The 22,963-nt window shown below is 43.4% G+C and overlaps 1 protein-coding gene across 2 annotated transcripts in view; it reads right to left on the bottom strand.

Moving 5' to 3' along the window:
* Window positions 1–22,963, bottom strand: part of LEKR1 (leucine, glutamate and lysine rich 1) — a 30,505-nt gene that overhangs the window by 2,226 nt on the left and 5,316 nt on the right. The window contains exons 2-11 of one of the 2 annotated variants that reach the window (XM_085068907.1): window positions 19,888–20,102; window positions 15,886–16,005; window positions 15,341–15,516; window positions 13,336–13,521; window positions 8,139–8,220; window positions 6,605–6,682; window positions 6,163–6,366; window positions 5,043–5,106; window positions 2,433–2,585; window positions 1,211–1,510 (exon numbers count right to left, since the gene is read on the bottom strand). In XM_085068907.1, the coding sequence (XP_084925033.1) occupies window positions 1,211–1,510; window positions 2,433–2,585; window positions 5,043–5,106; window positions 6,163–6,366; window positions 6,605–6,682; window positions 8,139–8,220; window positions 13,336–13,521; window positions 15,341–15,516; window positions 15,886–16,005; window positions 19,888–20,102 (1,578 nt within the window). Of the gene's footprint in view, window positions 1–1,210; window positions 1,511–2,432; window positions 2,586–5,012; window positions 5,107–6,162; window positions 6,367–6,604; window positions 6,683–8,138; window positions 8,221–13,335; window positions 13,522–15,340; window positions 15,517–15,885; window positions 16,006–19,887; window positions 20,103–22,963 lie in introns of both variants that reach the window. The other variant, XM_085068906.1, reaches the window with a different exon arrangement.

Genomic DNA, 22,963 nt, shown 5'->3' with positions numbered 1-22,963 from the left:
AATCTCTTGGAAAAGCTCCATCCACCAAACCTGAACTGGCCTGGGATATTGACCCTGCAGCAGGGAATTCTGCAAGATCAACCCTGGGAAAAGCTCCATCCACCAAACCTGAACTGGCCTGGGACACTGGCCCTGCATCACCCTCTGTTCCCTTGGGAATCCTGAGCACTTCTCTGGGATTTACAGGTGTTCTGATCCAATCCATGTTTGAGGCATGAACTGTATCAGTCTCTGACAACAGGAAATCCCAGAAGTGCTCAGAAGGTATTTCTGCTCTCCTGCCCAGCTGGAGGAACTGGCAATGCTGCTCTTGGGAAGGAAAGGCAGAGGACTGAGATGGAGTGACACCCAGGGCTGTCAATGCTGCTTTTCCCTGCTGGGAATGGAATCCTGGAATGAGGTATGAATGCATGGAGTCATGGAATCACTCATGGAAAGGCCATCGAGTGCCTCTGCTGTCCCAGCACTGCCAAGGCCCCTCTGTCCCATGTCCCCATCCTGGATTGGGCACAGATTGGGCACAGCCTCACTCTAATTCCTCCTCTAATTCCTTTCCTAACCTTTCCAAGGAAAACATCAGTGCCAACCCCAGCACTAATTCATGTGGAAGAGTTTTATTTTCACCGTTGACCAATTTTTTTTCCTGCCACTTAATTGCTTTGGACATTCCAGCCTAATCTTATCTCCAGTCCTGACTCCACATTTCTCATGGAGCAGCTCTTTCCTCCCTTCCCATTATATTCCAAACATTCAGCAAATGTTTGTGGTCAGAATATCCATCAGTCAAATTTCTCTTTGCATTTAATTCATTTTTATGCATTCCTGAGTTAAGGAAGGTGGCTGCACTGGTGGGAGCTGGGGCACCAGTTCAAGGAAGGAGAAATAACTGTGTTTTCTGCTCTAAAAACTGGGAATTCTTGGTTGTTTACCCATGTTTGGGCAGTGGGACATGAGGCTACAGACTAAGAAAGGCCTTGCAGGACCCGAAAAATAGGTATGTTTGCCTATAAAACACTAATTTAAGTCTTTGCTGAATTAAAACTTCACATCTTTTGTGATCTACCATATTTAGGAAATAATGATGGATTTGTTTGAGAAATCTTTGCATTTCACTGGATTTTCTGGTCTGAAACCCAGAACTTTGCATGATTCTAGAAATCACATGTCTCCCAGTAAAAATACCCAGGCATTTCCCAGGTCATGCTCCTACCTCCTCTTGAACTTGACTCAAACTGTGAATCAGCTGCGTCCTCTCCTGGGTTAATTTTTCCAGTTCATCTGACTTGTGCTTAATTTCTTTCCTCAGTTTGTTCTGGAATGATTCATTGTTGCTCTTTTCCATGGTCAGCTGGAATTCAAGTTCACTGATGAGCCTTTTAAGGTTCTGGATTTCTTTCTCCTTGTCTCCATCTTTCTCTGCCAGTTTCATTTGGGCATCTTGGAGTTTCTTCTCCAGGATTTCAGTTTCCATCCTCAAGCTCTTGGTGGCACTGGATATCAAACCTGGGATCTGGGTGACATCAGACAGCAGTTAATCTCCACTCAGTACCTCTAAATATGGAGAATTAATAGCAGACAAATGTTGACTTGAGGAAAAAAACCAACAAATTCAAACTTACAGGTCCTCAGAGGGAAAAAAATGCTCTGAATTTACATAATGCCCTCAGAGGACACCAGAGAGCTGCAAATTAATTAACACTCACTGAGAACTCAGAGATTAATTAGTGTGTTCAAGATCAGAGACATTGAGGTAAAAATGGGAAAACTGAACTTCAAGTTAAATTTACTGGAAGTCAGTGTTTCCTCAGGGTTTAGAAATCATGGTTAAATATTTGTCAGGAGAACAAAGCCAAACTTATTTTAGCTCTAAACCACTGCACAATGTCCCAGATTTTAAATAACAATATAACCTCATTGCATTCTTTTTTCTTTTTTCCAGATTTCTCAGGAATTGTGTCAAATCTTTGGAAACCTCAGGTTACAGGTATAATTTCTCCATTTCTAAATAAAATTTGTGGTGGCAGCAGCAGTCCAGCCCAGCAGGCCTTAACTCACCCCAGAGCTGCTGGGTTCATTTGGGAAGGGATAAAATGTGGGTTTGTGGTGCCTCATCATAGCCTGAAACAGTCCCAAGCTTTTAAAAAATGATGATGTCAGATTAAATGTAATTAACTACTCCAGGGACATAGATGGAAATAGATGGTGGTGAAAATACGAGATGAGAAAGAACTTCCACACCAATTAAATTGAACTGGAGTAGTTATTTTCAGCCTGTTCCATTAAAAAAAATTAAATATACCAAGATTGGGAAAAAGTACTGTATCATCCAGATAAAGGATGACACATAAAGAAGGTTTTACTCCTTCACATTCCCATTTTTTACTGGTTTTCCATGATCTTCTGCCACAAGTTTTCTCTGGAGCATTGCACACCTTCTGCTGGAGCTCCTCGTGTTCTCTCTGGTATTTTGTGATCAATTCCTGCTGTTTTTGTCTCTCCAGGTCCAGCTCCACTCTGGCTTCTTCCCTGACCTTCAGAATTGCTTCTTTGTGCCGAGCCTCCTCCTTGGCCAGGTCCATTTCCAGCTGGGGACAGGAGGGTTAGTGACATTGTCATGGGTTGGGTTGGGAGGACCTTAAATCCACCCAGAGCCACCCCTGCCCTGGCAGGGACACTTCCACTGTCCCAGGGTGATCCAGCCTGGCCTGGGACATTCCAGGGATCCACGGAGCCACAGCTGCTCTGGGAATTCCTTCCCAGCCAGGAATTCCTTCCCAAAATCCCATCAAATCCTATTCTCTATCCCTCTGAAGCCATTCCCTGTGTCTGTCCCTCCAGCCTTGTCCCCAGTCCCTCTCCAGCTCTCCTTTAGGCCCTGGAAGGTCACAATCAAGGACATCCCAGACTGAAATATTGGGTGAAACATTGCAGTCCTTACAGCATCTCCATCAATTCACATTACAAATCCAAATGTGCAAATTCAGCCATGATTTCCCCAACAGAAAATGCTGGATTCTGGAGGAAACACTGAAGGCTGCAGTTAGGGAAATATTTTTCCCAACCCAGGATGTTCCCATTCCCTTTGAGCACTCTGGGTTCTAATGGATTTAATTGTAGCAGGCTGAGAGCACAACAGGCACATTAAATGCACAACACAGACCTCATTACTTGGAATTATTAAAAGCAGGAAAGCCCACAATGAGCTTAATTACAATTATCTAATTTCACGCATTAATTATGAGCAGAAGTATAATAAATCTCCCTGAAGTCTTTAGGGGGAAAAGAGAAACTGGAAATATTTTCATTATTTTTTAAATCAAAATCTACCCAACATACTCTGGGTGTGGAAGATGTGCAAGTTCCCCACCAAGGTTTAGCTTAAAAATTGGTTTATTTGTAAGATGCTCAAAGTAGACTTTCCTCCTTCTCCTTCTTCTATTTCTTTTTCTTCTATTTATTTTATAATTTCTATTTTTTTTAATTTTTAAAAATTTTGTTGTCAAATTAACTCTATTATTATAGATCCAGATCACTTTTTGGAGGCTGCTTGACTTCAAAAATGAAACAAATAAAGGCAATATAACAACCTGAGCTCATTGAAACAAACATTTCGCATTTAATATTTGAAATTAATAAAGCTGAGAACCACAACAGGAAGCAAAGTGGAAGTTGATTTTCCAAGAAAGCACAATGGCCACCAATTGATTTAAACCCATTTATACGCCCCTCAGTAATTAATATTTTCAAAATGCAGAAAATAAATGTTTCCATCCATTTTTCAGGAGGATTGTCTCCATGGCAAGGGTGGTGAAGCAGTGCAAGGGTTAATCTGGGATTCTGTACATCTGCTATGTTCCAATGGAGTTATTGCTTTAATTACTTCCTAAAAGTGACTTTTTTTTTGGTTGCACTGAAACAATTTCAGGTTTGTGTGTATTTTAAACAGCAAACTTGACCCCCTGTACTCTGCAGTGGCACAAAGCAAAGGCAATATTGTCACTTTGTTGGTTTTTTGGCTGCTGAGCCCAGCTTTGGGGTTTGCCATGGCTGTGATACCAAACTGAAATTGCTCCTTTTCCCTCCCACCAATCTTTATCTTGTTCTCCTGTCAGGCTGAAAACACTCAGTGATTATGGAGTCAGTGTGATCCCCTTTCCAAATTATATCCTGTGCCATGGAAATGAAAGTGTTTCCAAAGAAATGTAACTGATCCTAATTGCTACAGTCCCCAGATTTTCCTGGGATTAAATAAAGCTTTCAGGCATTGAAACAAAAAATACAGTAATTTTAGTCACCAGTTATATGAGGATTAAATTTGACAAGTCAGTTATTCCTCCACTCTGCTTTTAAATTTTCCTTCACAGATATATACATTTTAGTTTCTTATTCTAATATACAAATATGCTTTTTAAAAAATTATTTTTAAAATATGAATCTATTTTTATTTCTTATTCAGTTCAGGGTTTTTTGGTGCTCATAGGAAAAAGCTGCAGGTGCAAACACAGCTGGCATGGTGACAGTTTATGGGAAAAGAGCTTCCCAAATCCCTCTGGAAGAGGCTGGCAGGAGAACTCCTTGTGCAAAGGACAGTGGGGACAAGCTGGGTTGTCCCTGGATCCCTGGAGTGTCCAAGGCCAGGTTGGACATTGGGGCTTGGAGCACTTTGGGACAATGGGAGATGTCCCTGCCATGGAAGTGGATGGGCTTTAAGGTCCTTCCCACCCAAACCAGTCTGGGATTTTGAGGTTCCATGAACTCCAGCAAATATGAAATGTGCTTTTGGAAACAGGAAGCTCCCCAAAACAAACCTCTCCCTGTGAATTTCTGGGTTGGAGGCCTCAGCAGCCCCACAGGTCACAGATTCCTGACAGAATTTTTGGCTGAGTCGCTTCCAAAGCAGTCTGTTTATGATTCCACAATTCCATCACACGTGGCCCTTGAGGAGATCATTCTGTGCTTTGCTGTGCTCTCTGTGAAGCTGCAGATCCCCAGCCCAGAGCCCCCCAGGGTACCTTTTCCCTCCAGGAGTCCTCAGTGCGCACCTTCTGCCTCAGCGCCTCCTGCAGCTGCTCCGCCCTGCTCTGCTGCGACACCAGCAGCCGCTCCCTGCAAACAGAACTGGGGTAGAACGCTGCCCTCTGCCCACCCTGCTGCAATTCCAGTGCCTCACAGTGAAATGCTGCTCTCCTTTCCCTTGTTCAGCAATGAATCCCAGGAATCGCCACTCGGCATCTCCACAATGCCCTCACTCGCTTCCTCATCACTTCCTCGATTTTATTTTAAAGAAAATACTGTCATTGATCTCCACTTCAAATAATATCTCTGTATTTCTTTGATATTTCTCAAGACAAATTTTGAAGGAGGCAGAGAAAAAATATTCCAGCCAGAAATTGTATTTCATGAAGCTGGAATATGAGGATCGTTAATTAAGGAATTGTAATGGGTTTGGAATGAAACCCACTGAGTGCTTTGTGCTGTTCAAGGTACTGTTTGGTATGTGGGGCTTGTAGGGTGAAACTCCTGGAGAGGTTGAATTCCTGCAATTGATGTAGTTAACAACTTGTCCACCACAAAAATCCCTCAGCATTCCCAGGGTCTTGGACAGGATCAGGGGGAGGTGTGAGAGCAACTTCCCCCCAGTGCAGTGTGCCTCTGAAGGGTCTCAGCTGTGAGCAAAGCTGCCACTGGCCCTGGAATTGCTGTTCAGATGTGCAAAATAAAGCACTGAGCTCCTGAGGGCTGTTTGCCCTGCAGTGGGATGGAGTTGGAGTGCCTTTGCTCTGGACTCACCAACCCAAATCCGTATTTTTTCAATTACCTGCAGCACAATCTCCATATCCAGTTTTGTGCCTGACAAGCACAGGTTTGTTTCAGCATTTAGAAGTGCCAGGAGGCACCAACTGTTCTGCATTTCAGGGGTTGGAATATTCCCTGCACCTCTAGCACAGAGAGCAGCTGGAACAGCTGCAAGACATGGGAGATTTGGGGTTCACATTAAACTCAAGCTGAAGCCCTGCAGTCCAAGCAGAAATTTTCTACTCCTATTTTTTTTTTTCTTCCATTCCAGTTTTGCCTATCCCATAATAATTTAAAAACCCAATCCAATGATTGCAAATTTCCCCAAATTTCAGGAGAACCTGAGTCCAGCTCAGCTCCCTTTACCTTTCCTGTTTCAGTATCAGCACCTCCTGCTCTGTTTGGCTCAGGAGAGTTTTCAGGGTTTCCAGCTCACTCTCTGATCTCCCAGTTCTTCTTTTCAGATCTTCTTCTTTCCTTTCTTTCTCAGCCATTTCCTCCTGTAAATGTTTGCAGACTTGTTGGCACATCAGAAGGGATTCCTCCTTTTCCTTCAGCTCTTTGGTAAGTCTGCAGATGAAATAAAGAAGCAGCAGCATTGTAGTTACCATATTCTTATTTACTGACAGAAATAATGCCTGGAAAATAAAATATTGGTCCAAACCCCACAAATTCTTTATGAAGTAAAATGTAGTGACTTGACAGAAAAATGTTAAAAATTAATTGAATAAAAACTGCATTAAAATCATGAAATTCTTGCTCTCACTGCTCAAAAATATGTCTTATGGAATATCACTTCAGCATTTACCTGGACTCAGCAATTCCATTTTCGTATTTGATCTTTTTCAGTTCATTCTGACAGGCTTCAAGCTCTGTTGACTTCGCCCTAAAAATCATTGGGGGAAAAAAAGGGTATTATCCAAGGAAATGAGCTTTTACTCCTGCAGCAGCCTGGATGAATTTTCCAACTTGTGTTTTCCATTTCAGGTAAAAAGCCACAAACAGAAAGTTCTGTCAGCTCTAGCAAAGACTGTTAATAATTGGAAGTTACACTTCTTTGTCATCTCAGCCTGACCAGGATAACAAATGTTGCAAACAAGAAGTGAGCTCTTGCAACAGTGATGAAAGCTTTGAGTAATAAATGAATAAAATGGAACAAATTCCAATTTAGTAGGTAAAAGAGCTGGAAACTTTGCAGGTTCTATGTCATTATGTCATCATTTCACCAATTAATAACCATGGTTAAGCTTCATATTTACATTTAAACAGATATAGACTATGCTGTTTTATTAAATTGTGCCCATATTACACTGAAATTTTAATTTACACTTGGAAAGCCCTCAGTGTTTATTTAACTGTGTTCATGACAGCTTTGTTCCCCACTCAATCCTTACATTATCACTAAAATACTTTGTTGCTAAGCATCCCAAATATTTGCAACTTGCTTATGGTCAGACCCCCTGAATAAAGGAACAGAAACCAGAAAGTGCAGAGCAGAACTGCATGAATCCTTTGCTTCAATTTCAGGAAAATATGAGGAAAGAGTGATGAGGATGTCTTGGGACTGCAGCACCAGCTCCTCACTGTGAGCATCCTGCTGGCACTTTCCCTCTGAATTCTCCTGGAGATGATGTTCCCAAGCTGCTCCAGTGCCCACTGGGGTTTTCAGCACTTGGCTGTGGAATTTGTACTGTTTGAGTGTTGTTGGGATGTCAGGCTCCAGCTGTGAGAGTTCTGAGTGGCTGTGGAGTGCTCTGGAAATGTGAGAAAATCCTGGAGTGGTTTGGGTTGGAAGGGACCTTAAAGTTCCATGGCAGGGACACCTTGCACTGTCCCAGGGTGCTCCAAGTGCCATCCAGCCTGGCCTGGGACACTGCCAGGGATCCAGGGACAGCCACAAATTCCCTGGAAAACCTGTGCCAAGGTCTCCCCCACCCTCACAGGGAAGAATTCCTTCCCAAAATCCCACCCAATCCTGCCCTCTGGCAGTGGGAAGCCATTCCCCCTTGCTCTATCACTACACACTACTTTCCACATGCAATTTTAGTCCTGAAATTATGTGAATTTCCCAAAGCACACCCTACACCTGTGTGTCAGGTGAGGCACTGGATCAGGCTCATTCTCCCTCCTCTGCAGCTCCACTAATCCCAGCTAGAGGAAGTTCCATTACTCCCTGCTCCCCCAGCCAGGCAGGTGCTTAGAAATAATAATATGAAGGTAAAATAGTTCCTCTTTTGGTCAAAACCTTCTCAGATCACTGTGACAAGCAGCACTTGCTGAAAAAAAAAGTGGTTTCTGTGGTTTATGTGCAGTGGGAAGCAATCAAGGAATGAGAATCTTACAGCAGCAGCTTCTTGTAGTGGTCCATCTCTGCTGTCACCTTCTGCAGCTGCAGGCCAGCTGTCTCCACCTGGTTTGTTAAATCTGAAAACAAAAACATCAGGTTGTGTCTCTGTTTGTGGGAAATGAATTCACTTCAGTGGTTTGTTCCCAGGTCAGACCTGCAGCTCCTCACTGCCACCTCAGGCAGAGCAGTGCACATGAACAAAGATTGTCTTTAGAGCAAAAAGCTGGGTTTGCTTGTTTGGGGGTTTTTATCCCACCAGAAAACACCAAATTCAACTGCACTGAAATATGGAGTGCTTTAAATCATATAGTTTGTGCAGAAAGCTGAGAGCAAACACATGCAGGAAGGTGGACCCAAAACTCACCTGTAATTTCCTCCATCTGAAACCTTGACAATAATTTAGTGATGTTATGTGCTTTTCTCATCCTCTAAATGTTATCTTTCAGAACTTATCACCTCAGCTCCAATCAGCCATTGCCTTTTTCCCAGTACATATCCCAGTTTTTTTAGTTTAATTACCTCATCTGCCTTTCTGTGTCTTAATATCACCCTTTTCTATTTTTTAAAATGATAGGAATACTGATAATTTGCAGATGTGAAGCCCTGTGAACCGAAGCAACAGCACACAACTTAATGTGATTTTCATCTCCATGAACACATCACAGAATCATGGAATGGGTTGGGTTGGGAAGAATCTTAAAACTCATCTAGTCCCAACTCCCTTCCACTATCCCAGGCTGCTCCAAACCCCATCCAGCCTGGCCTGGAACACTTCAGGGGCAGCCACAGCAACTTGGGCATATCTAAATATGTTAATGAACAAGAGCTGCTATTCCAGAAAGCCTCAGAATGATATGAAATCAAAGTTCCTACCAAAAAGGCAGCACATGGGAAAAAATCCACTGACAAATCATTGCAACAGGTCTAGAAGTGAAAGAAAAAGCAAGATTTGCTCTCGGAATGCAACAGCAAATGAAGTGAGGTGACCTTGTCTCTGAAGGGAATAGTTTCCACCACAATCCTTCAAAGTCCTCTGATGTAGCTTCCCAGAAGCCAAATCTGTCATTCCTGTTCTTAAATTTGTCATTTCCCCACAATTCCCTTCTGGTCCCTTCCCTGGGCATTCCTCAGCAATGCACTGTCCTGCACTCTTTCCCAAAGCTAAAAATCCAACTTTCATTTCCTGTCACTCATCTTGGTGTTGGTCCTGTCACTCATCCTGTTGGAATCCTACAGAAAAAGGAGAAGCTTTGGCTTCAGCTGCCAAGCAGATGTGAGGCACAAGATTGGAACAAGCCAACCCTGAGAGCAGGAACATGATTCTGTGAAAAGATTCAGCCCAGAGCAGTGTGGATGGACAGCAGAAAGAGCAGATCCCTCTGCCCATCCTCACAGGCTGCTGGGGAGAAGATTTTCCCAAACAGCTCTTTCTGACCTTTTTAAAACTGTTATAAAAGATCTCTGCCAATAATTAAAACTGTGGTGCTTTTTTCTTCTTCCTCGATGTGGGAGTGTGGACTCAAGTTCTGGAATAAAGGGAAAGGAGAGGGATGATGCTTGCTTTGGTTCTAGTGCTTTGGGTGGTCTCTTTCAATGCCATTTCCTCTTTCACTCGATTTGTTTTCAGAAGTTTTCACGCTCACTGAGCATGGACAGGAGTTTTGCATGAGGGAATAGATGGATTTAATTATACAAACGGTTTCTGCAAGTCTTCTCTAGGGACAATTCCCACCAGAGTCAGTGGGAGTTGGTGGGCAGAAAGTCCCACACCCATGGAGGCAGATTTCAATGAAAAACATGGTAAAAACGGGCAAAGTAATAAGGAGAAGGATAATACAAATGGAAACTTGTGCTGAAAACTTGCTGAATAGAGGAAAATGTATTCAAATGCTTATGTAAAAATGTTCTCTGGGAATGAAAATAAAGCCCATTGCAAAACATGCAAAGCCAAGAGAAAGAATTCACACTTTGTAATAGTGATACTGAGCTCAAGGCTGCAAGAAGAACCACATCTTAAACACTCAGCAGGCCAAATCCATCTCAGCATCATTCATGTCGAATTTTACTGATCTCTGTGACTCAGAATGGCTCTCACCACAGTCATAAACCTGCCAGTAACCTTTCAGTGAGCCCATGCTGTGACAAGGACAGAGAATGAAGGGCACAGCCCTAAACATGCTGAACCAAAGAAACAGAACAAAGCTGGGGACTGTTTCCTCTTCCTTGGGTGAATTCCCATCACTGCAGCTCCTGGGGTGTGCAAAACACCCAGGAGAGTCTGCCCTGAGCAGGGTTTCTGGAATTTAACCACCCAGTTTGCATCCAAGGGCACGGTGCCCCAGCTCCTGCTTGGAAACAGCAACAACTGGTAAAGCCTGCAGTGAAAAATAAAAATAATAAGCAGCACATTGGGTAAGCAGCCACTCTGGAAGCCATCAACTCCCCAGCTAATTCCTACCAGATTCCCAGTGAGATCAGATCAGAAGCACACGTGGTAGATCTGGGTAATTTTCTGCTTTTCCTGCAAAACCTCCAAAATCCAATACAATTTCTGACAATTTTTGTGTCATCTAAATAAAAGCTCAATGTTTCATACATCTGTGCAAAAAGGAAGAGTCTTTCCCTGCAGTTAAGGCTCTGTGGGGAGGTTTATATCCATAGCTCAGATAGATCATGGAATCCCAGAATTCCAGACTGGTTTGGGTGGGAAGGACCTTAAATCCCATCCAGTGCCACCCCTGCCATGGCAGGGACACTTTCACTGTCCCCAGGCTGCTCCAAACCCTGTCCAACCTGGCTCTGGACACTGCCAAGGATCCAGGGGCACCACAGCTTGAGGCTCAAAGCCATTTGCCCATTTCCCAGCAGGATTTGGATTCATCACCTTCCTCTCCCCTCCAGGCACTCCCACACCTTTGGGTTCTCTCAGCCATCAGGGATCAGCCTGGAAAACCCTGGGAGCTCAAACCTGGAAAATGGGCAAGGAATTGGAATGGAGAGAGAGCACAGATCCCTGGCCAAGCACACTGGAACTCAGCTCCTTTTGCTGGATTTCTCTGCTCTTCTGGGAAACAGGAGGTTACAGCAATTGTGTAAAACCCACTAAATAGCTGCCCCTTTTTGGGCTCTGAATTTGGCCAATGAGCTAGGTCAAAGGGGCAAAAATATTTCATTTTTCTCAGGACATTATGCTAGGCCAAATTGTACACTTAACACAGATAGTTCCCAGTACATTTATTTTAAGAGCATGGCAGACAGTCTGTGAGAAATATGAAATACATCCATGAAAAATTACTGTGTCAGAGCAGGAAAACGTTGCCTCACACATGTTTCCAAGGAGACCAAAGAAGTGAAGTAACACCCCAAGTCCCTGCACAGAACAGAACTATTTATTTGTATATATAATATTTCATGTACTGTGTTCTCCAAGATAATTTCTGTCTACACAAGAAAGTCCTTATTCTATTTGTGACTCAGACAAGTCTGGAAGGAGCCAAGGGATGGAGTCCAAATTTACATCCTTTCTGGAGAGCTCACCAGTGCCACCAGGAAGTGCCCAAATCACTAAAAGCTGCCAGGAACTGGGAGGATGTGCCAGGAAAGGAGTGGTTGAGGCTTATCTCCCCCAGCATATGTTGCTGACCACTGCCAGGCTGGGCTTAATTCTTTCACTTTCATATAGAAACCAGCAGAGAAAAAACAAAAAAACAGGGACCAGAGGCACAAATCCAGGGCAGCCTCAGTGCCCTCAAAAGAATAAACCAACAACTGCAACCATGCAAACATGAGAATCTCTGAGACCTTACAAAGTCCTTAAAAAGGGAAAAAATGTTATCTTGGCAAAGCCTGCTCCCCTCCCACTCCCCCAGTGACACATTACAAGCACTCCTGCATTCAGAAGGATTGGATTTGCTCATCCATGGCCAGAGTTCACACTCCAGCATCAAAGGATTGGGTCTAAAGCCTGAATTTCCTGCCTGTATTCCTGCCTTTTTGAAGCCAAGCTAATTGGGAGATGTCAAAATTCCTACAGAGCTGCTTCTCCTACACATTAAAATCCATTTGAAATAGTGTCCTTACTTATTGGCTGGAAAAACTGAACAGGAAAAAAAGAAGATTCTGACCTTAATTTTCCTTGGAGACAACTTTTTACCCCTCAGTGTTGAGGCCAAGCAGACAAAACAAAATGGAACAAAGACATGGAATTATGGTTTGGGTGGGAAGGGTCATTAAAGTTCACCCAGTGCCATGGCAGGGACACTTTCACTGTCCCAGGCTGCTCCAATCCCTGTCCAGCCTGCCCTTGGACACTGCCAGGGATCCAGGAGCAGCCACAGCTTCTCTGGGAATTCCATCCCAGCCAGGAATTCCTTCCCAATCTCCCATCCATCCCTGCCCTCTGGCAGTAGGAAGCCATCCCCTGTGTCTGTCCCTCCATCCCTTGTCCCCAGTCCCTCTCCAGCTCTCCTGCAGCCCCTTTAGGCCCTGGCAGGCTCTGAGGTCTCCCTGGATTCTTCTCCTCTCCACAGCCCCAGCTCTCCCAGCCTGGCTCCACTGAAAAACCCGCATTCCTGCTTTTCCTCAAGAAGTAAAGTGTGGTCCTTCTGTGAGTCACACTCCCAAGCAGACTGATCCCAACCCCTCCTGCAGGGAACTGGGAGTGTTTTCCATGGATTCATGTGCTTCCTCTTCCACTCAGACTGCTGAAAAGCACTAATGAGCCACTGCCTCGTCACACTCTGCTCCACACCAGCCCTGCATTCCCCAGCTCTCACCCTTCCCAGCCTCCCCACCGCAGCTGGAATTCATAAAAAATACATTTCAACAGCACTCATGGCATGAATAGGAGCTGTTTGAACTGCAGCCTACCTAACACCGCAGGAAACTATTCACCCCCTTTGCGTTTTCAAATCTCTTCAAAGTGGTCTTTAAAGTGCCATTGGAAACACTTCAGGGAGATGAAAACACTGCTCCTTTCCACGAGGAGTGCTAACATTTCCCTCTCCAACATCCCAGCTCCTCCAGCTGCCTGCAGCTTTCCATAGTCTCTCATTAGCCTCATTATGGCAGCAGAGCACAGAGTTTATAGTTAGGAGCTGAAGTAGCCTATGGAGCAAGAGTGCTTTTAAAAACTTTCTTTTTCTGCATTTTTTCCTCGGGATTTTGCTAGAAAGGATAAAATCTTCTCTTACCCAGAGTTTCCTTCTGTAGCTCCCGGCAGCGGCTCTGGAGCTCATTGCCCTGCTGAAGGGAAGTTTCCAGCTGTTGGGTTTTCAGCTCAACTGTATCAGCCACCCCACTGAGGTGTTTGACTTTCTCCTGGAGACACTCATTCTCCCGCTGGGAATTCGCCAATCTTTGGTTCAATTTGGGTATTTCTGAGGAGGCAAAAAAAAAAAAATCATGTTATTTTATATTGGCCATGAACCACTGATACAGCAGAACATCAAAGCTTTTAAATGGCCTTCACAGGCCAACAAAACTAAGTGGGGCTAAATAGTTTCGATTCAGAAAGGTGAATTTGACGATGGATATAATACTCCTGGGGTGGCACTAGACTGAAGTGGATGTTGGATGAGGGATACACAGCCTGTGTAAGGCTCCACAGGAACTCTGTATATGTGGAATCCTACAGCCAATAGAACCAGGAATATTCCAGAAAAGCCTTGAAATGTATGGATCCCTTTGAGGCTGAAGATGTCTGCAGGGACACACGCTGGGCAGAGCCAGGAGCAGGCAGGGAATGAGCCCAGCAAGAGAGGATTCCTCAGGCCACACCAACCTTTCTGTGTCACACTGACACTGACAGCTCCATTCATTGCTCTTACAAAGAGTGGATTTTAGGGAGGGATGTTCTGGTCACACCTCTCCAGCAGGCAGGAGCCCTTTGAGGGTCAGGTTCCCCCAGCTCCCTGCTGCTGCTGCTCAGTGGGTTTGTGGCACTCCTGGCACAGCTGTCCCCAAAGTCCTTCCCAGAGGGAACAAAGCCGTCACTGAGGACACTGAATTCACTGCTCGTGGCCCAGGAAGCACTGCTGGCCACTGGCAGCTGCTGTTTCAAACAGCTCCAGGATTTCTGAGCTGCTCCAGGATTTCTGAGCTGCTCCAGGCATGCAGGTTTTGCTGGAGCTGTGGGTTTGCACTGGAGACCACAGGGACAGGGGGATTTGGGAGATGTCCAGATGTTCTGCCATCAAAGCTCTTCTCCAAGAGTGCAAAGCACGACATTTCCAGCATTACATTTTTAGGAAAATCTACCCATTGCTGCCTGCAAATTTCCAGGAGGTGGAGGGCAGGAGGGGAAGGAATAAAATCTGTTTCATTGTATTTGGGAGCAGAACTGTTGTCACTCACAATGAAAAGTCCATCTCCCTAACAGCTACAGGAATTCCAATCTACTTTTGCAGATGAGGAAATAACAGCAGTGAGTTATCACTGACCAAACACAAATCCAATCAGCTCACCTACTTCTTGGCTGCCTTATAGCCCTGATCACACTGATCCCAGAGGTTAATTTGGACAAAGATGGGATCTTTGGGGTGCCCTGTGCCCAGCCAGTTGGACTGATTCCTGTGGATCCCTTCCAGCTCAGGATATTCTATGATTTTGTGATTCTATGAAACAGCAGCTCATGCACACTGAAAAACCACAAGGAAAGGAATATATCTGAATATTATTTCCAAAGGCCTCTAAAGCTATAAAAGCAGGCACAGGGCCAGTTGGGGAGCTCTGGATGTTGCAGTCTGTAATTGCACCACTGCACACTCATTCCAGTGAAACCAATGTCAGCTGAGGCACAGCAAAAATGGTATTCAAGGATCAGTCTGAGCTCCAGCCTGAGGCTGGGCACGACCCCTCCTGAACAAGCCATCACTTGTGCCTGATGAGGCAGGAGCTCCCAGCTCCTCTTCCCCTGAAGGCTGCCCTTGTTCCAGCAGGAAGCAGGCTGGGGGCCAAGGGAATTATTCCCAGCCCATGGGCTGCTCCGTGCCCCTTTCAACCCCAAAAACCCCTCAGATAAGGAAGGCTGTGTTTGACAAAGGAAGGGTGTGGGTTTGCTGGTGGCCCCTTGGCCACAGCCTGTCCACTTTTGGGAGGAAGCACTGCAGGACACTCCAGCAGCTCCCAGAGGATGTTGGATCATCACCCTGTAGTATCCTATTTTCTCTTGCCCAAAATGATTGCAAGATGCTTCACCTGTCAGAGCTTCTTGGCTCACAACTTTTATTTGCAGAGAAATTTCTTCTTTCATGGCAGCAAAGTTCTCCAGGTTGGTGGAGATGACGTCTTTAATACTGTCTAGTTCACTTCTGATGAAAGGGAACAGTGAGACAGCTTTGCTCAGAGTTGAGCAATGGTGTTCCAAGGTATTTCTGCAAGAGAGAAAAAATACCACATCTATATCTTATAATTATTTAGTAAACTTGGGAATTAGACTAAGCTTGACAATTATTTTTCCATTATCTGATAACTTATACTGCATGGGGTTACAATAATTTAGTGTATGAAATGTGCTGTATATTGAAAATATGTCTAGTAAGTTTCTCCCTTCTAAATGTTGATTTAGAGCTTTTCTGTATAAATTAAGAAAACTGGACAGGCAATTGTACAACCATTTTTAATTGAGAAATCAGAGTAATCACATTTAAATGACTGCCCAGCTTTATGGCTAGTCTTTATAAACAATAGATATGTAAGAAATAGAGCATTTCCAATATCAGCCTTCCTTCTGGGGTTCTTACCTGAGCCCCTGTGACTGCTTGTAGGCAGCATCCTTCTCCTCCTGGAAATACTGCAGATCAGCTTCCACATTTTTCACCTCCTCTTGCTTGGTTTTAAGTTCCACTGTTAGGGCTTTTATCCTACAGACAAAAATGAAATAATCAGGATTGTTTGCACTCATAATCAACCTGTACCTTTGGTTTCAGCTTTCCAAATTTGTTCTTCACCTCTAACACTGGGAACTTTTCATTACAGCACCAGCTTGTTCCTCAGGCACTGCCATCCCAGGGTAAATAAACACATTTTAAACCCTGTTCTTTCAACAGCTCAGCACTCACTGCCATAATTGTCAGGAAGTGAAGGGAACTGCACAGGAATAAAAGAGCTGAACCCAATTCCCTTCCTGTGGTACATGTGGGGGAAGAATCCCACGCAGCACATCAGCCCCAGCTGTTTGCTGTGGAGATCCATCCTAAAGCAGCTTTCCAGCCCCAAAAATACATCCCCAGTGACAAACAACTGTTAAAAACCACCTCCTCTTTAAGCTTTCAACACTTACTGTTCGTGCAGAGCAAATGATCTATTTGTCTCCTGGTGACTCATTGCCACAAGTAAATAAATAATATTTGAATAGACAAGTATTTTACAAAAGCAAAGGCTGGCAGAAGCACTGCATCAGCCTTGGCTTCAATTTTGAACAGCAGGAGAGAATGAGGATGATTTATAGTGAAAACATATAAAAATTAAACCAAACTAAGACAGCACATTAGTTACTGTTATCACATAGATCAGCACCAAAATGCACATTTAAAAAAATATTAGTCCTGGTAAAGAAAGCTGGATTTGCAGAGCTCTGACAAAACCAGAACTGAACAGCTGCAGGTTAAAAAGCAAGATTTTGGGGCTCAATTGTGATCACTGGAATGAAAAAAAAAATTTTGAGGACATTTCCAGCATTACATTTTTAGGAAAATTTCCCCATAGCTGCCTGCACATTTCCAGGAGGTGGAGGGCAAGAGGGGAAGGAATAAAATCTGTTTGATTGTATTTGGGAGCAGAACTGTTGTTACTCACAAGGAAAAGCCCATTTCCCTAACAGCTACAGGAATTCCAATCTGCTTTTACAGATGAGGAAAAAAATGAGTTATCACTGACCAAACACAAATCCAAACTTTGGGAGTCAGGGAGAGCAAAATGCTCATTTTCCATCCTCATTCTGGAATGGGCAGCATTTGAAGATCTCTCGGTTTAAAAGGAAACTGGTAAATAAGGAGAGACACATTTTCTTCCTCTTTCCATTCCAGAGCTCTGACATTAAAGGGATGTTTTCAGCATGTCCTGCTCAGCCACACACAAAACCAGTGGAAAAGGCAAGACAGTTGCACTGCACTGTCACCATCAGAAGGAAGGAAAATAAACTCGTTATTTTGGGGCTTTTTAGCACAAAGGAAAAGTTAACTGGATCGTTAAAGGCTGGCATTTAGAGAACGGTGGGAACACACTGATCTCATCCCTACAGTTCACATCAGCTGGGAGAATTCCCAGCCCATCCTTGCATCCAGCTGGGGAATCCAGGAGGAATCCTGCCTGGGTGGGAGGTGAGGTAGGAAATGTTCACTCCCGGCGCTGACAGGAGAAGAATAGCACGAGAAAAGCAAGCAGGAGCTGCAAACACCCTCATTGTCCCAAAAGCAGTGAGAGCAATTCTTGTTCTCGAGGGGATTGAAGGCATTTCACACCACAAGAAATACTCCAAGGCACAGGAGTCCCAGGGGGATGGAGGAGCACTGGAACATACTGTCCAAAAAAATGCTCCACCCCAGCATTTTCACTTCCATGAAACTCTGGGAGCTGCCCAGGGCCAGGAGCTGCTCATTTTCATTTCACAGCCAGGAGCTGCTCATTTTCAGTTCAGACTGTGGTGAAGTCATCACCCCTGGAAGTGTTCAAGATATGTGTGGATGTGGCACTTCAGGACATCTTTAGCATTTACATCTATTTTACATTTCCTATACTGGATGTGGCAAGAATTTTGATGATTAAATTAATAACAATTCAATTAATTATCAAGGCTGAAGTGATTGTAACACAGAATAAGGTTGAATAGCTGAGTGGAATCACTGCTGTTAGCTCCCCTTCTCCTGCCAGCATCCCAAAGGAGAGCTAACCTCCCAGGTGGCTTTCAAGGTTAACCACAGGTACCGACAGGAACATCTGAACCTAAAGGGAATCTAAAACTGAAACAGTCTGCAGCTGATAAGAGAGATTCAATCCCTTCGTCTGGCAGAGATAAAAGGAAGAAAAAGGCATGTTTGGCTGCTGGGAGCAATGGTTTGTCAGGCTGGGCAGAGCCAGGATGTTGAACAGTTTATGCCAAAGCACAAGGTAGTCAGAGAGGCCCAGGACAGCCAGGAGAAGATAAGGAATATTCAGACAAGTTACTTAACAAGGCACAATGGTTGATTTATGGCTGCAATGGAAGCCTGCTGCAAGTATTCCACTTGATTTCAGCAGCTTTTAAATCAAGTGGAGTCTTAGGGGGGAAAAGTGCAGAGATAAAAATTTTATTAACTGTTCCAGCTTTACTACAAAAAGTCAGCTCAATGAAAATTTAAAGTTTAGCTCTGGCAAATGATCCTCAACAAGAAGAATGTGCTGTCAGTGTGTTTGCTCACACTCTGGATTCTGCCACCAGAGCTGCCACCCAGGGTCGTTGAAGGGACAAGGAGCAAACACACCCATTAAAAATAGATATTAAACCACAGAAAATATTAAATATTGGGAAGAAGATGTTAAATTTAAATGAAAAAGGTATGGCAAGAAACATTATGAGTGATCTACAAGACAAATGCATTTTGTTCACTTTTCTGGGAACTTGTGCTTTTAAATGAATTTTTTATTAGTAATATTAGCAAGCAAAAGCCTAACTAAACCCATTAATTAAGTTAAATTTTTAACAGTATTTGAGTGACTCTCCAAAAAAAGGCAGGTTTCCAAAGCACTCCAGTCCAATCTCAAGAGCACCTTCAGCTCTACATCACTTGGTGTGTGAGTCAGTCACACAAGGAAACCACTCCTGGGGATCCCAAAAATCAAACTGAGCTGGTAATTAAAATTAAAGCTCATTCTTACAAAAAACTTCTGGCAGTGTGAGTCAGATGAGCAAGAAATTACCCAGAAGTTTCTGATGGCCTTGTTTGTCCCCATTATTCCATCAGTAATCAACATGAGGAAAATAAAAAGGATACTTTTTATAAAGTATCTTTTATTAATTGACTATAAACATGAATTGTTTATAGTCCTACTGTAATCAATTAGTGGAATATAACAATAGATTCCAATATATGAGGACAGGAAAGGATACTAACCCTGTAAGTATGAGCTGAAATTATGAACCCACTTGAAGGTTCTAATTGTGCCCTGAAAATCCAAATGTGGCTCTGAGATCTACCACTAATTACTGGAGTTCATAAGGTATAAAATTCTCCCTTTAACTGGGGCCTTCCCAGCTGTAAGGATTCCAAACCTCCTGTTCTGAAGCAAAATGTCCCAAGCAGTACCCAAACTGTTATTAATTGCTTTAGTATTCTGTATCAGACAGATACAGTGAACCCTGAGACTGCCAGGGAGGAACACTGGGAATTCTTCACCAGGTTACTGTGAGACTCTAAGCCCAAATCTCAGCCCTGTGGTATTTCATTTGGGATATTACAGTTTTATTACAAGATGATAAGATGAAATATTTATCATTTCCCTTTGGGAGTGTGTGCAGGGGAAATCCCTCTGTGTGCCTTCTGGCCTTTCTTTCACCTCCAGTATATTGACTGCTGCTAAACTGCTCAGGAATTCTCCACCTGCTTCCAAAGGATACTAAGAAAGATGATTTAAATCAAGTATTACAGCATATATGGGCCACCTGAGAAAAGCAAGACAAATGTTATTTGTATTTTAAGCTGCTTTGGGCAGAAATTCCCTACCCCACACACAGGAGAGGATCACCAGAGGAGATGATGTGCTCTGACCTTTCAGTTTTGGATTCGCTCTCAGCTCGGCAGCGCTCAAGGTCGTGGTAAAGAGCCTGCAATTCTGCCTGAAGCCTCTGCTCCCGTTCTAGGCTTCCTTTGTAAACTTTAATCTCCTTCTCCATGGCTTTCATTTTGTCTTCCATCACCTTAAACTCGTGGATGATCAGGTAGCTGACTCCGCAGTATTTGCACACTGTCTGCTCCCGGGGCAACTGCAAGGAGAGAAAATGGTTCAGGTTGTCTGTAAGAATTAAGTTCAACTAAAAAACCCTCAGTGACACTAAGAATAATAATAAATCCAAACTATTTAAACCTTTTACTGCCCTGGAACATTTCAGATCAGATGATGTTATTGCTTTAACAAATAAAGACAAAAATCCAAATTAGCCAAACGAACCCCAGCTATAGCAGCACTTTCCCTTAACTGGCAACTCCACAAGATTCACCAGCTCTGGCAATTTGATACATGAAATGCTGAAGTACTTCTGAGTTAGGTTTGATGTATTCATTGAAAATAAAAAGCTGTGGTTTATAAAGTTGTCTCCTTAATGAATCTGGGATTGCCTGGGCCAGAAAAATGTTATTTCTGTGGTTTTCTGACAACTTGTATCCAACTGAAGTAGACAAGATGAGGGAGAGTGAATAAAGTGATGTAATCCAACAATCTTTACAGATATAATTCATGAATGATGCTGATGAGGTGTCCATGGCACTGTGGTGCTGTGGAACCTCTAACCCCTCTGCCAGGTACAAAGGACTCAGGAGTAATTAAAAACCACAGAGCGTGTAACTCCCATCCAGTGGAAAGGCCATTTATTCAATTGACAAACAGACTTTTCCAAGTGATCCAATTATTAACCTGAAGCAGGGAACACGCAAGCACCTGCTCAAACACTTTAAGTCCAATTAAGAAACCCTTGTGTTACAGAAGAAGGAAAAAAAAAAAGACATTTTGAGACATTGGGATAAACAGAAAGCAATCCTACCTAGAGAGCAGAAAACAGCTTTCCAAAATTATAAATTAAAGACTCTTTAACCCACGATCCAACAACCTTTAGCATTTCAAACCGAGTTTGATGTAAATGGTGTTTCAGGATGCCCTGACAAGCTTTATTTCCCCATTTCTTAATGCTGCCCCAGTTTCAACCCCCCCTGGCTACAGTTGCTCTGAAGGAGCTGAAAACACAAATTTATTTTTCCTGGCAGCTGCAAACTGTGCTTGGAAACCCGAAACTGTTATTCAGGACAACTACCCAAAGTTCCAAAGCACTGAAATGAGTGTATTGAGAAAGGACAAAATGAGCTGCTGCAGGAGGGGGTTCTTATCACAGCCAGGACATGGTGCTCTCACTCAGCACAGCCACTGCTGCTGCTCAGACAAACAGCTGAGAAATTTCACTGGCTTCTCCAGTTCAAAACAAGATAAACTCATCAGGGACCTGAACTGAAAATGGTTTCTGCAAGTACCAAAACTTCTTCGTTTTCAAAGTCAGTTTGGTTACTGAATTTCAAAATAAATGAAGTCATAGGACAATAAATATTATCTGTCTGGACTCAGTTGGAAGTGGGTTCTGTTCTCCTTCCATGTTCATTCCTCAGGTGGAATGAAAATCTGGGAGGATTTGAGATCAGGTTGGGTTTTTACAGTATTTTCTACAAAGTCAAAAAATCACAAAATATGAAATTCTGAAAAGTCAGGACCTTGCTCTGCACATTATTACCCTGCAAGCACTGCAATAAGTGCATAGACTGAACAGCTTCCAAATATCCACCTTAATATCCTTCCCAATAGCACATCCATCCCTGCCCTCAGGCAGCCTTATAAATAAATGGTTTTTCCAGGAGGAAAGCTCCATTAGACCTTGTCTCTTAGACACCAAAACTCACCAACCATGACACAGAATCTGTAGGGAACAAATTGTCATCAGTTCTTACAAAGTACCTTTTCTGGAACAATGAGATTGCTGAGTAACTACCAAGGATGTGTATAAACACAAATATATGGTTTCAGATTCCACATTTCACTGTTTCCATTTGATAAAAACACTGTTGTCATCTTAAATTCAAAGCAGAAAAAAAATCAGGGGAAAAACAGTTTGGAAGGAATAGAAAAGGAAACTGTCAGAGCTGTGAGTAGAAAGGGGAGTTGCATGTCCTGAGCACTGAGGAGAAGCACTGAATAGAAAAAATCAATAAGGAATTAAAAAACCAATTTTGCTGAGGACAAAGTGCTTGAACTGGGAGGGTATTTATCCTTTTTTAAATCCTTTTATTTTATAAGATTTTGAGCTACAGTTGTGATGCACAGATGCTGTAAAGCATCTGGGGGAGCAGTTTCCACTCTGCAGTTGGTTTTGGAATAAAATATTATCCCCTGGTTACAAAGATTTCTTTAGCTACCAAGGCAAGGGGAGGACTGAGCCAAGAGGGATAATCACTCAAATTACATCTGTCTGACTCAATTCCATCTGCAGAGCATAAGTTATAAGGAAAAAAAAATTAGTGGTCTGGACCATTTTTAGCCTTTTGAATGATGAAGCAGGAATTTCTACCATTCCTACTTGAGCAAATAACTCCAGGGTGTGTCAGCTCGTGCACCACTACCCTTGTCCTCTGGAATGTCACATTCCAGCCACAAACATCCCCACGATGGAGAGCTGGACTCCTGTTCAAAAAGAATGAGCTCCTCTCTCATTTAGCAGGGCTCTGGAATTACAGCATCCAGCATAGAGATCACTCATCACAGAATCCTACAATTGCTCAGGTTGGAAAAGACCTCCAAGAGCATCGAGTCCAACCATTCCCCAGCACCCACATCCCCAAATGCTACATCCACAGAGCTGTTAAATCCCTCCAGGGATGGGGATTCCACCACTGCCCTGGGCTGGACAGCCATTCCTATGGAGAAACTCCTCACAACACCCAGTGCTCCCTGATCCCCAGCTCTTGCTCCCTTGGTGGATCTGTCAGGACTGAGATTGCTTCAGCAAGGACTGGCCAAATAACACAAAATTCTATATTTTTTCAAATTAAGTTGTAGCTGAATACATAAAAGAAAAAAAGAAAAAAAAAA

The sequence above is a fragment of the Lichenostomus cassidix genome, chromosome 9 (assembly GCF_008360975.1).
Source record: "Lichenostomus cassidix isolate B80296 chromosome 9, HeHo_3.0, whole genome shotgun sequence".
NCBI lineage: Eukaryota > Metazoa > Chordata > Aves > Passeriformes > Meliphagidae > Lichenostomus > Lichenostomus cassidix.
Note: the sequence above shows the minus strand (reverse complement) of the source record. Positions and strands in the feature narration are given on the sequence as shown.